Source organism: Notothenia coriiceps, unplaced genomic scaffold (assembly GCF_000735185.1).
Source record: "Notothenia coriiceps isolate Sejong01 unplaced genomic scaffold, NC01 NC01_scaffold00032942, whole genome shotgun sequence".
Lineage (NCBI taxonomy): Eukaryota > Metazoa > Chordata > Actinopteri > Perciformes > Nototheniidae > Notothenia > Notothenia coriiceps.
The window spans coordinates 87875-110397 of NW_011365643.1; the positions used below are offsets into that span (position 1 = coordinate 87875).

The 22523-nt window shown below is 43.1% G+C and overlaps 1 protein-coding gene across 10 annotated transcripts in view; it reads right to left on the bottom strand.

The window, feature by feature from the left end:
* The window catches only part of LOC104961228 (muscleblind-like protein 2a), a 39130-nt gene extending 18118 nt beyond the window's left edge, over positions 1-21012 (bottom strand). For 7 of the 10 annotated variants that reach the window (XM_010789480.1, XM_010789478.1, XM_010789472.1 and 4 more), the window contains exons 1-2: positions 17221-17506; positions 11004-11880 (exon numbers count right to left, since the gene is read on the bottom strand). In XM_010789480.1, coding sequence (XP_010787782.1) covers positions 11004-11177 — 174 coding nt within the window. In that variant the 5' untranslated portion in view covers positions 11178-11880; positions 17221-17506. Of the gene's footprint in view, positions 1-11003; positions 11881-12419; positions 12539-16235; positions 16406-17220; positions 17507-20811 lie in introns of those variants that run through there. The other 3 variants (XM_010789475.1, XM_010789474.1, XM_010789476.1) reach the window with 3 other exon arrangements.
* Positions 21013-22523: the final 1511 nt, after the last annotated feature.

Here is a 22523-nt window from a genome sequence, read left to right on the forward strand (position 1 = left end):
TTTGTTTTGTAACATTGAATAAAAAAATAAAAAAGTATTAAAAAAAAAATCCCGATCCCCGATTTTTGTTCTCCCGATTCCGATCTTTTGAAAATCACGTGATCGGCTCCGATCCCCGATCACGTGAGGATCGGACATCTCTAGAGCAGTGCATGTTTCACTATGGCCATCATGGTACAGTTGGAATACAGTGAAGATGTCAGGAGGAGATTGATTCTTCTTTATAACGTCTCAATCTAAAAGGCATTGAAAAGTTCAATGCAATTAATGAAGAGGGCTCTCGTAAAAGCCTTCATTTTTCTTTATTAAAGCTCTAAATGTGATTTTCCTGACTTGCGTGCTTAAATTGTCTGCAGACTATAGACTATATTACTTTGGGAATTGTGATATACTTCATGCAGGTTATGAAAACGAGTTTTTCAACACAACGGTTTCCACACAGGAGGAAGTAAGGAAAAAAGGGCACTGGCAATTTCAAAGTAGATTATCAGGCGATGGCTGCGATCACTAGCCATGCTGGTTGATGGTCAGAGTGGCTGCAGTGTGAGGCACCTGCAGAGTCCAGGTCCCTGCCGCTAATCCAGCTGGAGGCAGGAGCCTGCTTCAGTTAATCTGATCATCTGTGACCTGCTGAGACATGAAACCCACCCTCCAGAGCTCCTCTAATCTGCACACACACACACACGAAGCTGACAGGTACTCATATAGTATGTGCAGCACGTTTTAAATGAAGGGTGTCACTCTCCTGCAAACACACACTTCTACAATTACCAAAAGAAAAAGGCTCAGTCATGACAATGCCAGAGTGTGGATAGGTGAGTCACGGCTAAAAGACAGAGCCTGCTTTTCCACAGGCTGTCATGTCCCCGTGCTGAGAAGACAGATCTCGTCAGCTTTGCACTGGTGCAAGCTGTCCTACAGCCGTGTGGAACTCTAACTAACCACGCTGGTGGATTTCATAGAAATAGGTTAAGTTGATGCCCTAGTTCGACAAGAACTGTGCCACAGCCCCGAGAGAAAACAGCCGAAATCCAGGAGGCTTTCTTTTCATTCCTAATTTTACATTTGCTAACAGATATCTCACTTTCAATCAGTCTCAAGCCATCAAAGCTGCCACCACTCTGCAGCGTTTCTAAGAATATCACAGCAAAGTTAAATTAAACAAACAACACGAGAAAGGTAAAAAGAAAAAGGCTAGCCTACATCTTCTTTTCCCGCTGACACTATCGACCGCGTGTCAGAGCGTGTTGAGGAGTTGTGTAAATCCATAAAACAGATAAAGGCGGATAATGAGATGGAAGGGGGAGAGCAGATCTATTCATCAAAGCCTCTTTCGAACACACTCAGCAGATAGGGGAATGTTGCATGGCTGCTTACTCTCCAGTTTGGAGATTAAAGCTTTGGTTGCTGACAAAGAAAAAGTTGAGGTATTCTAGTGTTAATTCAAACCACAGAGAGAAGTGGAGAGCCCAGTAACCCGAGTGGGAATTTAGAAGCATGCTAGCACTGCTGTGAATCTTATCTTTGTCTTTAATGCCTCACGGTTATTCATAGCCCTGTATACATTATGAGAGAAGTCTGTTTCCCTGACGTCCTAAAATATCTGTTCCAAGTCAGTGAGTGATCAGAAACACAAAGAAGTTATTTATATGTCGCAGCATGCTGGTTTCTTACAAGATATGATAAACTAAACCATGCAAGAACCTGGTATTAAATGGGAAAACACAAATGCAGAAATGTGTTGTGCAATTTCACGGTTGTTATATGCAACCAAAGGGGAATAAGGTGCAGCGTCGCATGGATCGGGACGTTGTTTGTTGGTTTTGATGATGAGGCCTCTGAGGAGGCTTACTCCCCCGAGCTGAGGAGACTCTAAACCCGTATAGAGATGATGAAAACAGTTCTCATAATGTGGAGAACGCGGGAGTGGAGAGAGATGAATGAGTGTTTACACTTGGTTTGAGTAATAAGTGCAGTTTGGTTAAAGAGATGAGATCAATGAAGCCGGGAACGGAGACTCAAACAGCCGCTGAGCTGCAGGCTGTTTTATCTTAAAATTGTCATACGTAGGTAAACATATTGATCCCACTTTGGGGTGTCACATTACACTGGTGTTGAAATATTGCTTTTGAGCAGCCGAAAAGAACAAAAGACTAACTGTTTCTGACTGATAGATAATTTTGAATACCTACAGACATTTCAAAATACAGTCATAACAAACCATTTGGGCCGCAGACAGGCCCAATTCTCACCATCAGCTCTTTCCTTATATAAAGTTGACTAGAGTGGTTTTCAGAGCAACATCTGTCTTTTCACAACCATGAAATGCCTTTTTGGTAAAAAAAAAAAAAGAAAGCCAAAATAAATTGCTTCCAGTTAACCGTGTGTGAAATCATTAAAAGTGCTGCCCGTCCTATCATGGATGTTTTAATGGTTCGCAACGGCAAACGTGGAGCCACTCTTTGCCCCACATCGGTGCCACTTCTCCTCCCCCTTCATCCTCATCTCCCCCCTTCATTCCCTCACCCACCATGGGTTCGCCCTACTCTGTGACGGTGTGCGCTGCCAATTAGTGTCCCCCACCTGTCGCCGTGGGTCACTGGCACCTGCTGGGTGTGAAATTGGCCATCTCACTTTCGCCCATGAACTTTGCATGGCCCCCCCCGGCGGCCCAAATACACACACACAGTCACACACAGTCACACACACACACACACAGATATGCTGCTATGACCTAAGGTTGACCTTAATGGTATGGCCACCCTGCGTGGTAGGGGCAAAAGAGAAGCGTGTGATACAAGAATACCACTTGCTTGGCGTGCGGATTAAGAAACAATCCCTACTGGAATTGTTCACATTACCACGTGTGTTTTGGGCTATCAAAAGATATTCTTAAGCTTTGACAGCTTGTATTCTCTCCAGTGACGTCACCACAAGCTCAGGAATAAACTTGGGGAGTGGGCTGGTGTTTCTAAAAGGAATAATGGCCCGACTAAGCTTTATGCTTTAATAATAGACGCTGAGTTTTATAGTTTTTTGTGGGAATTTACACTTGGCTCGGCTGAACAAAGAGGCATCAATAAAGCATCATTAAGAAGCAGAATCAAAGCTGAATAAGTGTGCATTGGTATGAAAACATTTACCCAGCTCTCCCTCTAACAAGACAGCCTTTCATTCACTAATACAAGAGTCATTTCCTCCAAGACTTTCATCAAGGAAAGCTTTATCATTTTACCCCAATTTGGAGCAGCAAAGCTCTCGCCTGTTAGGCCTGATGTTTCTGTGGAAAGTTAGATTGGCCTTGAATAAATTGTCTTATACTCTATGGGACTGGATGCAACAGCAGTATTGTTTTTGCAGCCATTTTCAGACATGTACATCACTTTGATGCTGATTCTTATCTTTAATCTAATGAGTTAATGGCTTTTTAAAATGTGCAGGAAGAAAAGAACAAGCATTTTTAAAAGTGCTAGTTTTGAAATGGCGGTCTCCATTGGGCTTGTCTGCAGCACAGCATAGGGAGCGATTCACAAGAAAATACAGCAGGCTCCGCTTTCACTGCGGAGTCCGTCACTGCCACTCGTCAAGCCTCAATTGGATATGAGTCAGAAGCAGAACATTTCTTACGGAGAAGGAGTGAGTTCGCACGGGGCAAACTCTATTGTCACTGTGACAGGCTTTTTTAGAAGTGAACCCCATGTCAATCACCGTCAGAGCAGTTTACACTCCTCATTGTATTAACGTAGAGTCATTTTGATACTGAAATAGCAACGTAAAAGGCTTCGTCTTTGTCTGTTCCGACACGTCTTCACATGGGATTGGGATGTCACACTTCTTCACAACAGCCTGTTTGACACAGTCTTCCAGTCAAAAGATTAAAACAAGTGTAGGGAACCCATTCTGGTGTAGAGCCCCTAAAGACTGCATTTCTCTTGCCTCATTAGATGGAGCCAATTAAGAAGATCTCTGTCTCATTATATAGGCTGGCCCCTGGGGGACAGCTGGGCCTGTCTGTCTTACTGATGTCGCTCCCTAGGTGTGTCTGTGTGTCAGTGGGGGGGGGGTAGGACTGGTGGAGCATCTTGAGCTCTGTCAGTGTAAGTTTGTCCATTTTATAATCAGAGGAGTATTGAAGAAGCCTGGCGGAAGCAGTTTACACATTTCCAGGGCAACGATTAATTTAGGTTTAATATGGATTACAGCAAACGCCATATGCTTCTGTATACTAGCAACGCAAGCAACACAGTGGCATCTGTGGCCGTTCCAGGAAAGAAACAACAACGCTGTATTGATTTTTCAAAGCATGATCTACATTTTAAATCATGTAGGCAGAACAGAGCACATATAGGCTCCTCTAGAGTAGATATTAGATTAGGAGAACTGAGTCGGTCTCTGATGGGTGATGATGAAACTACATATCAATAATAAATGAGAGCAATACTAAAGGTCATCATGCAGCGAGCCTCCTGCCTGACTCACCATACATCTGCCTTCAGCTTTGCTGCAGAGGTGCTCACAGCAGCATCCACTACTGCAGCAGTAAGGCAGTTTCAGTCCAGCTGGCTTTGAAATCATCAAATGTGAGGACGGCATCGATTTAATTTTTTTTTCCTTTTTTACCACGGAAAAGATTGCAGAGATTCGAGTACTCTATCAGCACTGTGGGCAGCAGAGAGCCGTGGAAAGAGGGGATGACTCAGAGATGGTGGGTGGATTGAGACCAGGTGAGACTCTGGAGCAGCAGATGGGCAGATTTTCAGAGCTCCGTCCCTCCATCACGCTGCAGGCGGCTCACTGGGTGACGAACACCTACTATCAAAGCTGACATGCCCAACACAAGTGCCATACATATTCTCTTCTGTATAGCAGACAGTGTGGAGTTCAAAACTAGAACACCGCTATAGTCTGTGGAATAACTGTAATGATGCACTGAAATATTGTACAAGTCTATCTGACAGTATTATTTAGGAGCCAAATCATTAATGGTTATGAACAGGACCTGTCAAATCCCATTTGTTGTTATTTCTTGTAATTGTAAAAGTAATTTCTTTCTGATTGTTTTGTCAAAAAGCAAACAAATTAACAAGACAAACATGTCGCTGATGACGATGACCTGATATTTTATTTATAAGAAATATATATGCTAGAGGGGGTCGGACCGGAAAAGTTTTTTTAAGCTTCTTCTTGCCCCTGTTGAACATGACAGAGACTATTTGAGAATTATTTTTTTTTTGTTGTTATTATTATTATTGTTATTTTTTTGTAGTACTTTGTTATAATTATTAATTTGAGTGAGAAAGAAAAAGGGGGAAAAAAAGAGTATATATATATATTATTATTGTATGTTTTTGTTTCTGACATGTTCAATAGACTGACTTAAAAAAATATATATATATATCATAGTGTAAAAGGCAGAGTGGGGCAGAGACAACGGGATGATTTCCTGCAACTAAACCCATGTTCTCACTCAAATTAATAACTTTATTATTAGTAGTTAAACACGGGAACAATCTAATAAACCAGCCAATTTCAGTTGAAGGTCAGCTGCACACCGAGCGCTGCATGATGGTTTGGTCACACATTTTGCAGCAAAAATGTTTGTGTTTACTGTCCTTTAAAGTCTACTAATAAAAAGGAACATTTTAACTTGAAAGCAACAGAAATAAATTCTCCAGAACAAGTACATTTGAATAATAAAATATGTTTTTTATTTTAAGTAGTAGTTGGCGTAAAGTAAGATAACGTAAATATAAAAACTCTAAACTACAGTGCCTGATATTTTCATACTTTCAAAAAATTATGTTAAAAGCTTATTTCTTTTTCTCATTTCTGATTTAATCTTTGGCTGACCACACTATAAGGGAAAAATTGTTAGTTTAAAATAGACCATTAGAGGACATGGATTGCAAACATTTCAAAAGCAGGAGTACACACAGCACTCACGAGTTGATAAAACTGAGAGAAGGAAATACGGAATGTAACTGATGGAATAAAAAAAAATAGTCTCACGGTAGTTCTTTATTTTACTCATTTCCTGTAATGTCTGTATATTTACACACACACACACACACACACACACACACACACACACACACACACACACACACACACACACACACACACACACACACACACACACACACACACCATTAAAATGCCAACATGTGCCCTACTCTATCAGCCTCTCAAATCAGTGCATTAGTCTGTAGTAACAACCATCACTTTTGTAAATATGTATCTCAATTAAAGAACAATTATGCCATTGACTCTCAGAATCTCCCACTGAGGTTTTACTGAGGCTATAATGGACGTTCAAAAGCTTTCATATAGAATCAATGTTATTTTCTGTGACACCATTATAACATACAATGCTAACTGGTCATGAGACTTTAACAGTGAGCTGATCTGACTTCCTCCTCCCTCTCTCTTATCTGTTCCTAACTCTTTTCAGCTAGACCCCGGTCTGTGGGGCGTTAGTGGTGAAATCACATGGATCAAATGAGATTTGGCATGGTTTGCACAGGGAAGACAACGAGTGTGCGAGCGTGCGTCTGTGTGCGAGGAGGCCTGTTTAAGGAACGTCAGCGGCGGGGGTCTCCGACGGGCTCATCAAAGCATGCCGCGTCCACTGCAGCCCCGCGCTAAGCTCAAGTCAGCGCCTCATTGAGTCTGTGTGAATGACCCCGGGGGAACACCACCTCCCGTTGCCCCCATGCATTCCCCTCCACACTCTGCCCAGGGTGTGGCCCAGTTCGAGAGGATTACGCTGAGGAATGCAGCCGAGCCCATCTTTTAAAACAAGAGAGGAGAGGAGAAGGGGGGTACAGGCCATAGGCATGAAGTCCATGTTCACTGAGGCTTCCTAAAGATACAGCTGAATGCAAAAGCCCAGAGGGAGGACGTTACAGATAAATCAGAAGAATCTCTAAATTAAAAAAAGATGGCTAAGGCATGTGTTTGAGTTTGATTGTCTGGATTGGCATCTACCTTAGCCATTCAAACACTTTCCCTCCTTGCCGTGTTCCCTCGCTACTTTATTCGCAGGTTTCCGTCATCCCACGGTCCTCAAAAAAACTCTTCTGCTCTTTTGAAGCCCGGATTAAGATGTTCTTACAAAGTGGGGGAAAGCAGGGCACCTCACCCCCAGGGGGGTTCTGCCGAGAGTCTGTGAAACAAGTGAGAAAACACCACACACACCTGGAAGTAGCTTCTATTGTTGCTCCTGCTCGACACTTTTCTTTTTGACAACCGCAACTTGACATGAAACATGATAGTGCCAGGATGCACGAACCCCCCCACACCCCCCGCCTCTTAGGCTATTGAGGTCCACTCAGGCGTGGGGATCACCTGGTTAAATCTGAGTGGAGTAAAAAGAAACTGTGGGGGGAGAGCCTTAACAGACCATGGTGCTTATTTTGTAAGCATTATTTTCTGCATTTTTCAAATCTGCCCACGTGTGTTATGTCATATTTGTGCAAGCAGTCAAAAACTTAAATTGAGACAAACGACCTAGTGGACATGAAGACTCTCTTTTACTGCAGCGCAGATCGAGACCTTACAGAGAGAAGCAGAAACATAAGCATCAACAGAAGGCTACCGTCAGAGGCACGGCCAACGTGACATCATCACATGACGGCTGGGATTGCAATAAGGTACTATTTCCCACTCCTCCCCCTCCATTCACCCCCTCAACCAATATGTCACGGTTTCCATGGTCACACAACACAACAAGTATCTAAGGGCTTAAAGGAAAAGGCTTCAACCTCGTCTCTTCGTTTGTGATGCTGCTGGCCTGTGTTTATCTGCTACTGCAGTGACTGGTCTCAATGGAAAATACTTTAAATCTCTCTTTACCACAATCTGTATATACAACACGTTTAAATGCATCATTCTGGATGGTTTTAAGGAAATAAAGGAAGTATGTTAGTAAAAATTGTGTATTTTCCGAAACATTTCCAACTATTGTTGAGGTCACCACTGTCACATTTTCATGCCACAATGAAAATGAATGACGCCCGGTATTAGATATATCATGTCTACCAACCGAATGTGAATCCAGCGTTCATTGGACAGAGACGAAGCAGCTTGTCCTATTTTGAGAGATGACAAATGTAGCATGGAGATACTATTTCTAAAGCCCACACTGTGGAGCAGGAGGACACAAAATAATCCCCCAGGCATGACACTATAGAAGTGCTGAGAGCAGGGAAGTGGAGTCAGGACGCTGCAGGCTTTACCATCAAGAGCAAACGTAGCAGGCTCCACATCTCCACTTGACCTATGAAAAACACACTATCGGAAAATGCAAAAACACCTGTTCAGTGCGCCTTGTCTCGGAAATGTTGCTATTTGACATTCTGGCTGCTACGCCCGTCCCTGTCCTTGGCGTGTGAATTCAATAAGGAGGGATGCACACGGGTGCAATAACTGAATTATGCTCTCAAATGTAATTTATATCCGGGGAAAATACACGAGGCTCTTACCGCACCTCCGCTCTATTTCTTGACAAGAGCAACGACAGCAACTTCTCCGACTAGTCCCACTGCATTGTGTTTAAAATGACACCTTTTAAAAGCTGTGCTGCAGAATATGATTGCTCGACAAATAGTCAGAAATAAGTTTTCATATAAATGTCGCAACACCTGATAAATAAAAGGTCTCTCCCCAAGAATACTTTTTTAACCTTTTGAACTCTGGATGAGGATTGTCAAACATGTCAAAAAACATACAAAATAAACCTTAAAACACACATTTTGAGAGAGTGTGCCTCAGGAGTGCTTTACACCAACAATAACCAGAATTCTTCACTGACTTGGCATGAAGGCCTACTGCTGCTTGACAAGTGCAACAACAGAGTTACACCTCCTACTCTACTCCTCTCGAGCCGTACCTTTCGCTTGTTTATGAGAAGGACACGTCTGATCATTGGCCAAGACACGCCTGGCAGCACACAACCCTGGCATGATAACCCTATCAGATGAGAAGACCCAGGAAGACGATACGGGCGTAATGGGGTGGAAATCAGCCTGCCGTGGAGCGAAACACATTTCCTAATGCATAATAAAGCATTCATTCTCTCAGCTGTCACGAGGAAAGTCTTGGTGGGAAAGGGGGCGAGTCGGAGTCAGAAGTACAGAGAATCCTGTATTCTCGTTCTGTCACTGGGTTTCATGGTGAAAACAGGGGCAGAGAGAGTGTGAGGGAGTGATTACAGTCAGATCTGTCTATACATTTATCAATTTAGCTGCATTCGGCTTATACAGAAGCCACTTTGTCATGGTGGCCGAACTGTCGAATTCAACATCCAAATACCAGCATTTAGAAAGCCCTTATTTAAGATGCACTAACAGTCCAATCCAGAGTTCCTTTCCTCGGGTAAAGTAACTTTACAGATGAGCTTTCCCTTCATGTTCTACTTTAAAGCACAGATGAGCACGAGTTGCCAGTGTATTGCCTGAAAGCTTCTATTTGTAGTCCTTGAGAATCGTGTAAATTAAAAGGTGGCACTATGAGGTAGAGTGTCCCGGTCATTTAGCTCGGTCAGGGATGACTGGTTGGAGTTTTCATGGAAACAGCAAAATCATATCATGTGTGGACTATCCATGTCAGGCCATCCGCTGCATGGTGAGACAACAAATCGATCCCAGTTGGAGTCAGCTGTTAGCTCATTACGGTATAACAGCAAGGAATATTTCACCGAGCTTTACCACGAGCCAAGAGAACAGCTGATTGCACAATGAACAAAACTTGTTTTCATAGTGTTGGATAATTATGGACTGTGAGCAACTTGCAATAAATGGGGCTTTTACACAACCTTAAGATCTATATGGACTAATACGAAAAGTAGTAAGGCGTAAGAGGAGGGATAGTATGTTTAAAAGACATCAGAATTGAGAGAGGGAATCTAGTCTCTGTTTTGACATTGACCTCGTCCACAACCTTGAAAAATGTAAAATGCCCTCGCCACACACTGCACTGCTGTATATGTGGAATGCAGCTACAGTTCACACTTTAAAAGAAAAAGACTAACTACTCAGTTTCAGTGTTCTGCTCTAGTTTCTTTGGCTATTTATCATTGTCACCAGTATTTTTTTATATATATTTTTTGTTATCACAGCTTGAAAATAATGGCCTGCTCTTGGGTGCAGTCATTTTATTTGCAGTATGAGGGGGCTTGTATGAAATGATCTCATTATAATTACAGAGACTTTCAAAGGGTCTGGTGTAGAGCTAATTTAAGATATTTTGCCAAACTGTAAGGGTGACATTCTCATAAGAGAGGCGAGGGAATAAACTAGAGACCCGTATTACAGAAGTAAATACTTCAAAATGGTCTTATATCAACCAAATGTCAATAATAACAACTAAATCCATTTAAAAGTCGAGATGATGTCACATAAAATGCCATAGTTACAGCTATTCTCGGATCATTGAGATAGAAACATTGCAAAACGAGCTGTGGCTGTTCATGTTGATGGTGAGATGTGAGTGGCAGCTGACATGCATCCAGAAATAGAAGCCCTGGAATGACTTCAGGCGATCAGATGTTCAGCCTCATATACAAATGATGGACAAGGCACGGTAACATTAGAAGAACTTATTGCACAAAAAACTAGACACACGCACACACCTGTGGTGACAGTGAACATGACAACAGACCTCCTTGGCCTTTAACTTTATAGGTCAGACTGCTCTGCTAACTGCAGCACAGCATGGAGACCTGACACACATGCTAATTTGAGCCGACAACCTACACCCCCCCGACCATTAGAACCCACAAAGCTGTAACATTTTATGTCAGATACTATATCGGTACTGCAGAGGTGAAATCTGATTTCTCATATTTGCTTTACCTCATTTGACAGTTCCATGAGGTTGTGTGAAGAGAAGTGAATTAGAGAGTAGAAAACATAATTTATGTTTTTACCTATACTAAATGGGAAAAACATGGAGTTAAAGTAGAGGATGGATCACAGCAGTAACCTACATTTAACAATCCTTACCTTTAACGAGTCAAAACAGGCGATCACCCTCCCATTTTCCACCTGGCAGCTTTTGGGTGGGTGGGCAAATTTGCATTCCTCATCGCTGCGTGAACAAGTCCCTCTCTGAAACTGCCGGCACACTTCCAGGGTCAGCCATTTTGTGTCCCGTATCGAGGCAATGTTTAGAGCCATGGCAGCAGCAGCAGCAGTGGCTGTGGAGCCGGGTGGAGCGGGGCCACTTGGTTTCTAAAACGAGGCGATCCTCTGAGGAGGCGTTGCAGAGTGTTCCAGTTAAAAAAAATAAAACGCACAACAACTAAAACTGATGGAACATGCAGCTATAAAAGATCTGCTTCAGGTCAGCGGGTCAGGCTTGTCCTTGTGGACAGGAGAGTGGAGGTAATGGACTGGCAAAGTCTCTGTGACCGGAGCATGGGACTGCGCTGCTGTTTGGGAGTTTATCAGTCACTTAGATAATTGTTCTTCAATCAGTACGTCTCGGGTGCAGACCTCTGACAAGGCCAAGGGGGCATAATCAGGGACAATCTCTACCAGTAGGACCAACGTCCCCAAAAATGACCTTTGTATGACTAATGATGTGCAACGGTGGATGTTTGGGAGCAAAACGTAGAGCAAATTTTCGATGCACAGGACACTAAATGTGTGGCTTTCTGTTAAAGTCTTCTGTACCTCCGCTCCCCGAGCTTTGGCACGTTGGCCAGCAGTGCAGTAGCTCCAACGCTTCACTTGGGGTTTCTTCACACAGAGGACAAACAAGCAGGTCAAGGGTGTTTAAGTCCTATCACAACTGCAGAGGGGGGAAAACCTGGAGGTCTTCAGGAGCCCCGAGGGATCTTCAAGTAAGGATGTCGTCTCCCAAGGCACTTTCCGATATCTGGAATGGAGCAGAGAAAGAGACAACAGTGTGAGAAAATTGTTTGCCAAATATGATGGGCAATACATTTCAACTGGCATTAAAAAAGGGTTTTGTGTATGCATGTCAATCTGAATTAGTGTGCCCCGGAGGACCTCTAAAAGGGTACCGGGCTGATGAACCAGGGAAAAGGCAGTTGTGAGGATGTTCAGCCGCACTTGAGTTCAAGTCCCCAGATCGCTGCTGTGGGCCATTGTACGAGCCGGTGACTACATGCCCACTGGCTCTCCAACATATTGCGCACAAAGCGGTGAATAGTATAACCCTGTGTGCTATGAGACCGTGGAAAAGAGCGTGGAGTCGGGGCAGAGATAGAGAAAAGCCCCAGGGTCCAACCCGCCCTGTAGAGCCATGCACGGCGGGACAGAGCAGCCAATAGAAAACCGCGCAGCGCAGCATTATTCCGGGCAGCCGTCCAGCAGCCACAGAGGGACCGAGACAGATGCATATGCCAGCGCCAGACGCGATTATGACGCTGCCTAGTGTCCCGCAATACTCACTTGTCTCGCACTGTCCAAATTAGATACTGGCTCATTGGCAGAGGCTTGTCGATTTACATCCACGGGGGGGGGAATGTGCGCCTTGTCCTGTAAAGGTACTGGTCTCTGTCTGGAGTCGTCTAGGGAGAAAATTGGGACAATTGGTGGAGCAACAATCTGAGGAAGTGACCTTTAGCTTGAGCGTACGAAAGCCATTACTAAGCTACTGCGCAAGGAGCTCTTTCCTTGGCACATCTGGAAATGTTTTTCTGCTAACTGGGGGCGGGAAAAGGGGGTTGAGGACACCAGCCTGCGGGAGGAGAAGGGTTGTAAAAACATACAGCTTGGGTTAAAAGATTCCCCCGTTACTGTTTGGAACATATAAACCAATGCACGGAAAACAGACCAGACAAGGAGCAAACACAGAGAAAGTGTTAAATACTGTCAGAACAACATCTTAAACAACCTCTAAAAGGCACATGATGAGTTCAGGTGGTCTTAATGAAGGCTTGTTGAGACTTGTACTCAACACATCAATGCTACTGTAAAGGGAAGAAGAAATCCATGCAGAAATTCTTTTCACAGATACACAGCTGCCATACAGCTGTGCAGGTCTTGTCAGATTTAGGTGAGGCTTAGGCACAGAAAGGTCCATCTTATCTTAATCCAACCCATTTTTGTCCTTTTATCTTGTAAAAATCACCTTGGACTGAAACATGTTCTCTCTAATTGGAGATTTCTGAACTCAGTTTGAGCTCTGAAATATCAAATAACTCAAAAAGGCCACAAGAAAAAGACCTCGCCAATGAATAATAACGATTTGCCAGTCACAAAGGAAGGTAGATGCTACCCTTTGTAACCATTATACTGTTCCAAGCCTATGAATGCAGACCATTGTCTAGCTAATCATATTGTCCCACTTTAGTGCTGATCATGTGTAATGAGATGAGAAGCTTCCTCGCCCAATCGTACTGACGCCCAGGCTCCGCTCTCAGAGGCAGGATTTAATTTCACACCATCTCCCCAGGGAGAAAGCCAATCGCTGCAGAAGAGAGTCAGGTAAGAATCATGTCAGATCTGACCTTTAACAATTAATCCCTTCTTATTTTTAGAAGCCATAAGAAGTCTGTTATCAAGCTAACCTACTTTGTCGGAACGTGTGAAGGGCCGATGGCGCCATTTCTCCGTGAACTGTCCTGGCCTCAAGTTATGCTAAAATTGTTAGGGGGACACAACCATAGTTTTTTATATTTGTGTTTGGAAAGCTGGGGCTTACAGTAGCTCTGAAAGCTTTCATGAAATCGAGTAGGCCGAGTGTGGATAAAGGTTGGTTGAGGTCATCTGAAAAGCTCACAGGGTCGCCGGCTCAACAGGCAACACTCAAACAATGTTTGTCATGAGAGGTATTCAAAACAAATGGTGATGACTGAAGATCAAAAACACCCTCATGTGGGCGATGTTAGGATAATAATCATGCAGGAACATGACCGCATGTCTGTTCCCATACAGATAGACGGTTGAAGGTTTGTGTAATATCTAGAAGCAGGGACATTGGACTGCTGCTGAAGCAACTTGTTTCCTCATTATTATGGGTGCTGTTATTCACATCTGCCCTGAGACTAGGCCTTTTGTATTAACTACAATTAAGATAATCTATTCAAGCATTTAGTACGTTACTGAAGTTGAAAACACACATATTTTTAAAAAAAACATTTGTGGATGCATATGTTTATATATATATTATCATAATATAATTTGCAGTGTGCTTCATCCAATTAGCTTTAATGAGATGGATGTGTAATAGAGAAATAACGCTGTCGTAGCATGTTAGCTAATGCTAGGCTGTCTTTAGCAGAGATGATTGAGGCATCCTGAAACATACCAAAGCCCCCTGCTGGAAAGTAAACTGTCATCCCGGGGGGAAAATGTCTACCTCTGTCACATAACAACATCCTAGTTTAACAGCATGAAGGACTCAAACTCACAGTGGAAGAATATAATTTGGAAAGCTCAAGCGGAGCTAAGTTTGGTCTTTTGGACAGTGTGCCTCTGGCTTGGTTGTGGCTAGCTTAGCTTCTGCTAGTGCATGATGATTAGAGAACATGCAGACTGGCTTAGTTTATGCTGAGTTTAGCGGTCGAGCGCAATGCCACTAAATTAAAGGGAAAGACAGATGGTCAGCAGGTAGGACGGGACCATGCAGCGGCCAATGTTACGACCTCAGAAACAAACACCCTTGACATACCAGGTTCTGTTTTTGCAGTTTTTAAGTCCTTCTAGGGACTAGTCTTGTAATCTGTTTTCAGCTACACAGGACTACTTTCTGAATAAACCTCAAGAGCAAATCCTGTACATCCCTGTGTATCCTGTTTATCTTAACTTCCCGAGGCTTTGTTCCCTCTGTATCCTCAGTACAAACAGTGGACAGACATGGTGACCTGATAAAGAGGGCAGAGATGTGAAGAAAAGGATTTTATGGATTACTAACGCTTACTAAGGCCAGCTGGCAGGGGCATTATCTTGGTCAGTCTGCTTAATTGAATGAGAGTCAGCAGGACTGGGGCGACTGGAGTGAAAGTCATTGGCTTGACCTCTGAATACCACGTATGTAACCCATTAGTGTGGTATCTGAGCGCTGGTCTGTGCGCTACAGTTTATCTCAGCTGCTTGTATTTGCTCAGCAGAGACGATAAGCTATCTGCTTTCCATTGGTCCTGAGCCTTGTGACAACGTTTACTGTGGCATCAGCCAGGTGTTGCCAGCAGAAATAATGAAGAGATACTAATGACTGTGACAGACAGGCACAGGAGCTGGGTACCTGAGTGGCTGCATTTCCATTTATTACCATTTCATGCTGGAAAACCCACTTCTATGGTCATTTGCATTGCCAAGAGGAACAAGTGGTCAATGTTTTCTCAAGGCTGTGGAGAGAGGGCCTCATTGTTCAAGTGAAATAGGAAAATGTTCAACTTCCACTGAGTAATGGAAAATGAACGAGGCTCACCGAAAAGGTTTTATCAAAATGTCGCTAACCTAGCTTTCACGGTGACATCACCAGCTTGCACGAATGTTCCCCTGCAGCCTCCAGGGAGGATCAGAGCTATACCATGCAGCCTAATTCCTGTTTAATACTACAGACGTTATGACGCTTATGAAATTGTCTTTGGCATAAGCTACGTCTCCTTGAGTGTAATATCATCAAGTGCCATTAGTGATAAGGATGCGTGAGTGAGCTCAGTGGAAGCTATAGCAGGACTAAGCTATACTGTTTGAAAGGAGACACAAGAAGCATTTTCACACAGTCAGCAGAAAGGTGTGCCCTGTATCATAATAGCCTTAGCTAAACCACATTGACCCGAATGGCCGTGCTCATTATATCGGAATGGCCTTTTCTCTCCTTATTTCGTAACACAAAACATTTGACCCTTTCTACGTTTTTATAAGAAAGAGTGTGGGGTGGATTTCCCCTGCACTCTGTAAATGGACTTGTTTACTGTGTAAGTGTTCTTGTCTACTCAATGCTTAGCCACAGGACTCAGGCAAGTCATCAGCTAATTACAGTATAGTTGGCAGCCAGAGGTGAAAAGTGCCAATCTGATAAACATGATGATTAACAGCATACCCAAGATCTAAGGTGAAAATTGTAGAAGCACTACATCAACAGTGGCTGTATTTTTGATAACTTCCACTGAAATATTAACCTAAACTCACAGAAGGAAAATACTACGTTAGATTAAAATTCTTGTACTTTTGAATAAGAGGTGAAATTATTGATATCTCAAGCCGTTAAATTACAGTTCTTCAAAACACAAGAGCTGGATGATTCAGCACACTCACCCTCGTGTCACAGAGTAATCAGACTCCCCTCTTTCATGCAGAAGATGTCCAAACGACCACTAAATCCTTTTAATACCACCTCGAGATGCAATTTGCAGGAGTCGGTTCAGAGAAAGGGGATTTCTGTCTGACGGGGTCGTGCTGTAAAACGCTCGGTACTTGTCTGAGACTTATCCCATTCTTTTCTCAACAGGAAGGGCTGAACTGATGTTCCATTTTAGAAAACACCCACTTCCCCTTGATTCACAGCCAGATGTATGACACCACCCTGGCCTTTTCCATGCAGGCGCTGATGTCCACTTTACTGCTTCAGGCCCATCGTCTAGCACAAAGCTAAATCTGGATAGACAGCGGAAAGCCAGGGACACGTCGACCATGCCGCATCTAACTCAAAAGGTTAATGATGATGTGGGCCGTATTAGAACTGTGAACTTCCAGCGTATCAACTATGAGTGTCCAGACAAGAGTGTAAAACCCTGTTCTGAACACACAATCCCTACCCTTGTTATTTGGAAAATGTGTTACAAGGAAAAACTTTGTAGGAACAAGGCAAGTAGTGAAAAAGCAGATGCTACACAACACAAGTTTTTCTCTAGAGAGTGAAGAATATGAAGCCCATGTGGCAAAAAAAAAGAGCTTCTGACATTTGCACTGAGGACGGGGCACTGCTGTGATCATGCCTCTCCCTCAGGAGACGTATGAGAAAGTCCATTACAGCGCTGGAACCTGCAATAGGGGTAGTTACTGCGTGGCTGCAAGTACTCTGTGCATTAACCCAACACACACACACACACACACACACACACACACAAATACACTATATATATTTTTTCTGCCCCTTTCTTTCCTCAGTTCAGCCTTTCACTCACACAGATAAAACATTCCCTCTCCTCCCTCCCCACCCAGACTGGTATGCAGCACACTGCAGCAAAACTCTTAAGAGAAAAAACAGAAAAAGGCAGCCAGTATGACCGTTCTCTCCCACCTGGTTCCACTGGGTCCTGCTGTGAGCCTCTGTCTGTCTGCTGTCCCGAACACAGGAGGCACCGGTGCTGCTGTGACACTGAGCTACAGTGCAGCGTTCCCTTCAGCGCCTGGAGTTAATGACCATGTGAACTGTTGTCATTCCTCGCGAGCTGCCGAGTGCTGCAGCTGGAGGTCCATGCCTAGACAGGGATTTTCTCTAAATGTCTCTCTCTCTCTCTTTCTCTCTCCCTTTCTCTCAGCAAGCAAGCGAGCGAGGCAAGCAGGCAGGAAGCAGAAGAGTGTCTACTCCAACTATCTGGCTAAAACACTTCCAGCCTCCCCCCCACACCCCTAAAGCCAGCCTCTTCCTGCCCACCAGCCTGTAGCAAGGTCCTGCCCCTTAACAGCTCCAGCCAATAGGAACACAGCCCCCCTGTATCACAGCTTTCTGATTGGAACAGAGGAGACTAAGTGAAATCTGTGCTTACAGTAACAACCTCTGAATGCTCAATTTATAACGGTATTTCCCCAATTCCATGCTCAACTTTTTTTTAATTTCATTTAGCATCTGCACCCCAGGAATTGTTTTCTAATAGAAAAACAAAGACAGTACTTGTTTCAGAAGACAGCAGTACGAGTAAGCAATAATCAAAGAGTTGCTGCAGTGGCATGCTGAACATCAGCCATGTCCTTGTCTATGTTCTATCATCACATTTAACACCATCCCCCCAGGAAACAGGAGCACCACACCTCCTCCCCCTCCCTCTCGACTCTCCTCTACCTCCCCTCACCATCCGTCCTCTAAACTCATCTACTCCAGACACTCCTCTCCTCCCCACGTCTCTCTTCCACCCCTCACCTGTGCATTTCTCTACTCAAAGATATCTTTCAGGCTCTTTTCCAATCACATTTTACTGGACTGGAAAATTGGACGGTTCTGTTATTGTTATTGCATCAGAATTTGAAAAAAAAGATTTGTAGGGGCTGGGAAGTGGGAGTCTTGGTCTGTCTCCTCCCCCACTCGTCCTCTCCCCTCCGCCCAGCTGATGACATGCTGGTTGGCAACATATGAGCCGTGAAACCGGAGCGTCACAGAACTGATGAGTCAGAGATCCAGCTTCATGACTTTTCGATCCAGATTCAATAGAACAGCTGTACCGTCTGTCTCTCCCTCCCTCCTCTGCCTCTGTCTCGTACAAAGGTTGTGAATGACGCAGCAGCCTGGGTGTTTCGTTGACATCAATGAGGCTAAACATGCTTTGCAGTCCCATCATAAACAAACCGTTTGATTATGCTTTAATGGCAATAAATAATCTGATGCTCCGCAAGGAAATTGATTTGTCAAATGGTTTAGGGGAGATGGGGGGGATTAAAATCTCCAGCATGATAAATTGTCTACCTCAGCAAATGAAAACCGACGTCACCCTAGACATCAGATCACCTGTAATGAAATAACACAGACAAGCGCTCTTCCATTAAACGAACAGGGAGGCGGTGGGGGATGTCAGTCTTTGTCAAAAGCAAAAGTGTCACCTTCCACCTTCCTGGAATGAAGTCTCAGTATGCCATGCAGCAGTTTAAAGGAGCAGCAATGCTACAAAGCAACAACTTGGTATTACTGCAGGATAAAACTTGACAGTTATGAAAATGTGCTCATTATGTCAACATGTATCCAGAACAGCATCAGTTGGACAGGCAAGGCTGCTCCACCATTCCCGATACATTCTCAATTTCTCATTTGGCTGCAATCGATTTTTCAATAACCACATTACTGAATAACTGTCAATAAATGGATAACAAGCCTGCTTTTGTTGTAGCAAATTTCCTAACAGCAGACCTCAGATAGCCTACCTTCCAAATAGATTTATCTGACAGGAAAACAAACAAAAGGCCGGCAGACAAACACGCTGAGGCACTTCCTTTCCACATGGTACCCCCTCCCCTCTTATTATCCCTGTCCTGTATGACCGCAAACGGCTAGGCTCACTCACACACACACACACAGATTTAGGAGCCCAAAGCGGCTTCATTTTCAAATACAATAGGAGTATTCCAGAACAATGGATAATTACGGCAAATGAAGATGGTTAAATCTGTCTGATATTGGCCCCCAGTACAGAACACTGAATTATGTGGCACTACTGGATAGTTACACACGACAGAGGGAAAAAAAGCAGGGCTCAGAAATAGGGCACCGAAGACAGATCAATGAAAAGGCAGCTGTCTTTTTCTATTATTAGCCGTAATCAAATATGAAGCGGCAGAGAGTTGCGCTTCCTTCCTTCCGCTTGAAACCCATTCTGGTAAATCTGACACACAAGGCCACATGATGACAGTAAATAAACAACGGGCTGACAGATATGTAGGCTAGTGGTCAACCGGTGTGTTTTGGAGCCGGTTCAAGGCTGTGGACCAAAGATCAACCAGGAAGTACTGGATTATTTGCATTAAAAAAGTGTTATTGGGTGGGGTCAAAATCGTTTCTGTATGTTAATCTGATGCTAATATGACCCTATCAAATATTATTGCCAATTTTTTCCCACTGCTAATTATACAAAGTACATTTTCTAACATTCATAATGCACTGTGGATTGCTAGGTCTTACTCAAGTGAACATGTTGCCGTTATGGCCTTAATGAATCCCACATATTCCACACAGACGACAAGCCAAAGTTATTCTGTTCTTAGATGTTAATTAGCATTTACAGGACAAACGACTGTACATGACCTAGCAGATAGTCTAATCACAATTTATTAACCTTACCCAGGTAGAAAGGCTCCTGCTTAGCCAACCTGCAGTAGATTAAATTGTGCTTCCACTTATGTCTCATTAGAACAGTTTTATTTGTTCTTGCACATGGCAATTAAATCCAACTATCCATTAATCAAGGTGCCATTAGTTCGTTCTGGGTGCACTGTAACACGTGTGCACCTAGATGCATGGTGACAACTCAATTGTTTTATAATGTTGATTGTCATAAATGGAATCAATAATAAATTGTTTTTTACTCAACCTACCCCAGATTAATGTTATAGATTACTTCAATTCAAATTGTTTTATTAGCATGACCATAATGACATACAGTATTGCCAAAGCTGTGTACAATAGCGACATCTATAAATAAATATACATTTGAAAAAGGTACTGTTAAATTCATAAACATTTTTGAACAAATGCAATTACATGTTTTCTTTACAAGGAACACAATGTTATTTACTAAACGAACACGTAGGCCTATTGTGCAAGATAATGCTGAAAGTTAATTCATTTAATATATAAAAAAGAAAATAATAAGAAAAAGTCGTGAGATATGAAACCTAGTGAACATCATGTCCTAGAAAGCATTACATATGACAGTGCAGGAGAGAAACACTACGCATGCTGATTTTATCTTGCTGCTTTCACTTGTTTTCATTAGCTCTGTGCAATGATTATGAGATAGCATAGCAGTCCAGACTTTAACGCATACTGTTAATGATACTTGACTGGTCTCATTGCACCTATTTTAGCCACCTCTGCTGTCCAAAAGAGGCGTTATGTTAACCAAGTGTGTGCAGAAACACCAGAGGCAAATGATGCTATCTGCTAAGCTAACTACCTGCAGCTTACCTGATGACGAACCTGTCACATCCAGCTGCACTTCATCCGCTTCTCCAGGGCGCTATTTCGGTTGTAACGGGACCAACAGGACGGCAAAATGTGTCTTCGTGTGAGACTTCTCCCCGCTGCAAACTTTTTTCGCTTTCGAAATAACGGTGCACGATTTTTCAGTGAAAGGCAGAAGTAAGCTCACTACACGCTAGCTCGCTAACTACTTTTAAGGCTAGGGTAGGAAGCAACAAGCGATTTTGACAGTTCGAGGAAATGTCCAATGTGCTTTGCTCCGGGGTGGTACTAAGGTCTAAATATTAAAACGCATTTATTCTAAAATATGTAATATATTATATGCTGCAACTAAACGCCACGTGGTGTGAACGTAGAAGGTGCTGGTACATTTCGTTGAATTTAAACATTGGAAATTTACTTATTTTCGATCAACATCGCTATTACCACCCTCCAGTAAAGTTGGTACAGTCCAAACGAACCAAGGGTAAAGGGAGGGGGTGCCTGTTACCTAGGAAACAACAGTGAATCTCCCTGGGGGAAAAGATGTGGCCACTGATTTATGAACCAGTGACTGTCTGTCTGTCAAAATAGCCTGCCATCGACAAAATAAAAACATTAAACACATTTGACAAGCCCTATCGCAATTTATATTAAAATACACTATTAATTCTTATAGAAATTCACACTTTTACTTGACTTATGCACACAGCAACCTCGTCTAAGACATGATTATTAGATGAATAATGGTGTTATATTATTTTTAATAAAGCCACAGTAATTGAATTGAATTCAATTACTTTCATTAATATACATCTTTAATATTTATGTTATACTTGTAAAGGCACACAATCACGATGTCAGGACCAAAGCAAAAATGCCAGAAAGTACATTTAATTTGATTTATCAGCTGATCAAAGACTCTAAATCAGCAGATCGTCCCCACTTGATGCTGTGCAGATTAGCATGCACATCCCAAACATTTTGCAGCCTAATTGCATGCAGCTGGCTGGATTTAGCCGTCTGTGACACACAGGGACCCGTTGTCAGCAAGAAGAGCATCGAGTCAACAAGGAGCAAGTCACAAATATCCCCGGAATGAGCAGAGAGGCACAAATGTAGCCCCACTGACTGCTGCCCACGCCATGCAAGCCTATTGAGCACATGAACAATGAACATAGCCATCACAGACTGCTCTGTCAGGACCAAGGTCTGCTTTAGTGGAAGGCTGCTGGGGATGAAGGCATCACACTTCTGTCAGGACATTGACGGTGTCAGAGATCAAGATGTTATTAGCCGGCTGTGGTTTGATGTAATATCTCATGCAGGAAACAACAGTTGTTTGAAGCACAGACATTCACAGGGTCAATTTAATATCAATCATGTTGAAATGCAATCAATCTAGGGTCAGACGGATGATGTTAACATGTGTTACTGCCTTGTGTCACACCATAATTCATCATGTGACACTTGACACACATCACACTGGTGGCACCATTCATATATGTGACACATTACCTCAGGCAGACGTGCTAAAACGGTAAAGAGAAGCAAAAAAGGGTCATTATTCTTGTTTTTATTCTTCCGCAGGGTTTTTAAGTTCTCCATCCGAATATAGCAAGTGAAAAAAGTAAAATATAACACATCAACAGTGCCACCATAGAAAAATACAGTATTTTCAAGACGTAAGTGATCATGAAAAACTGCTCACATAGGTC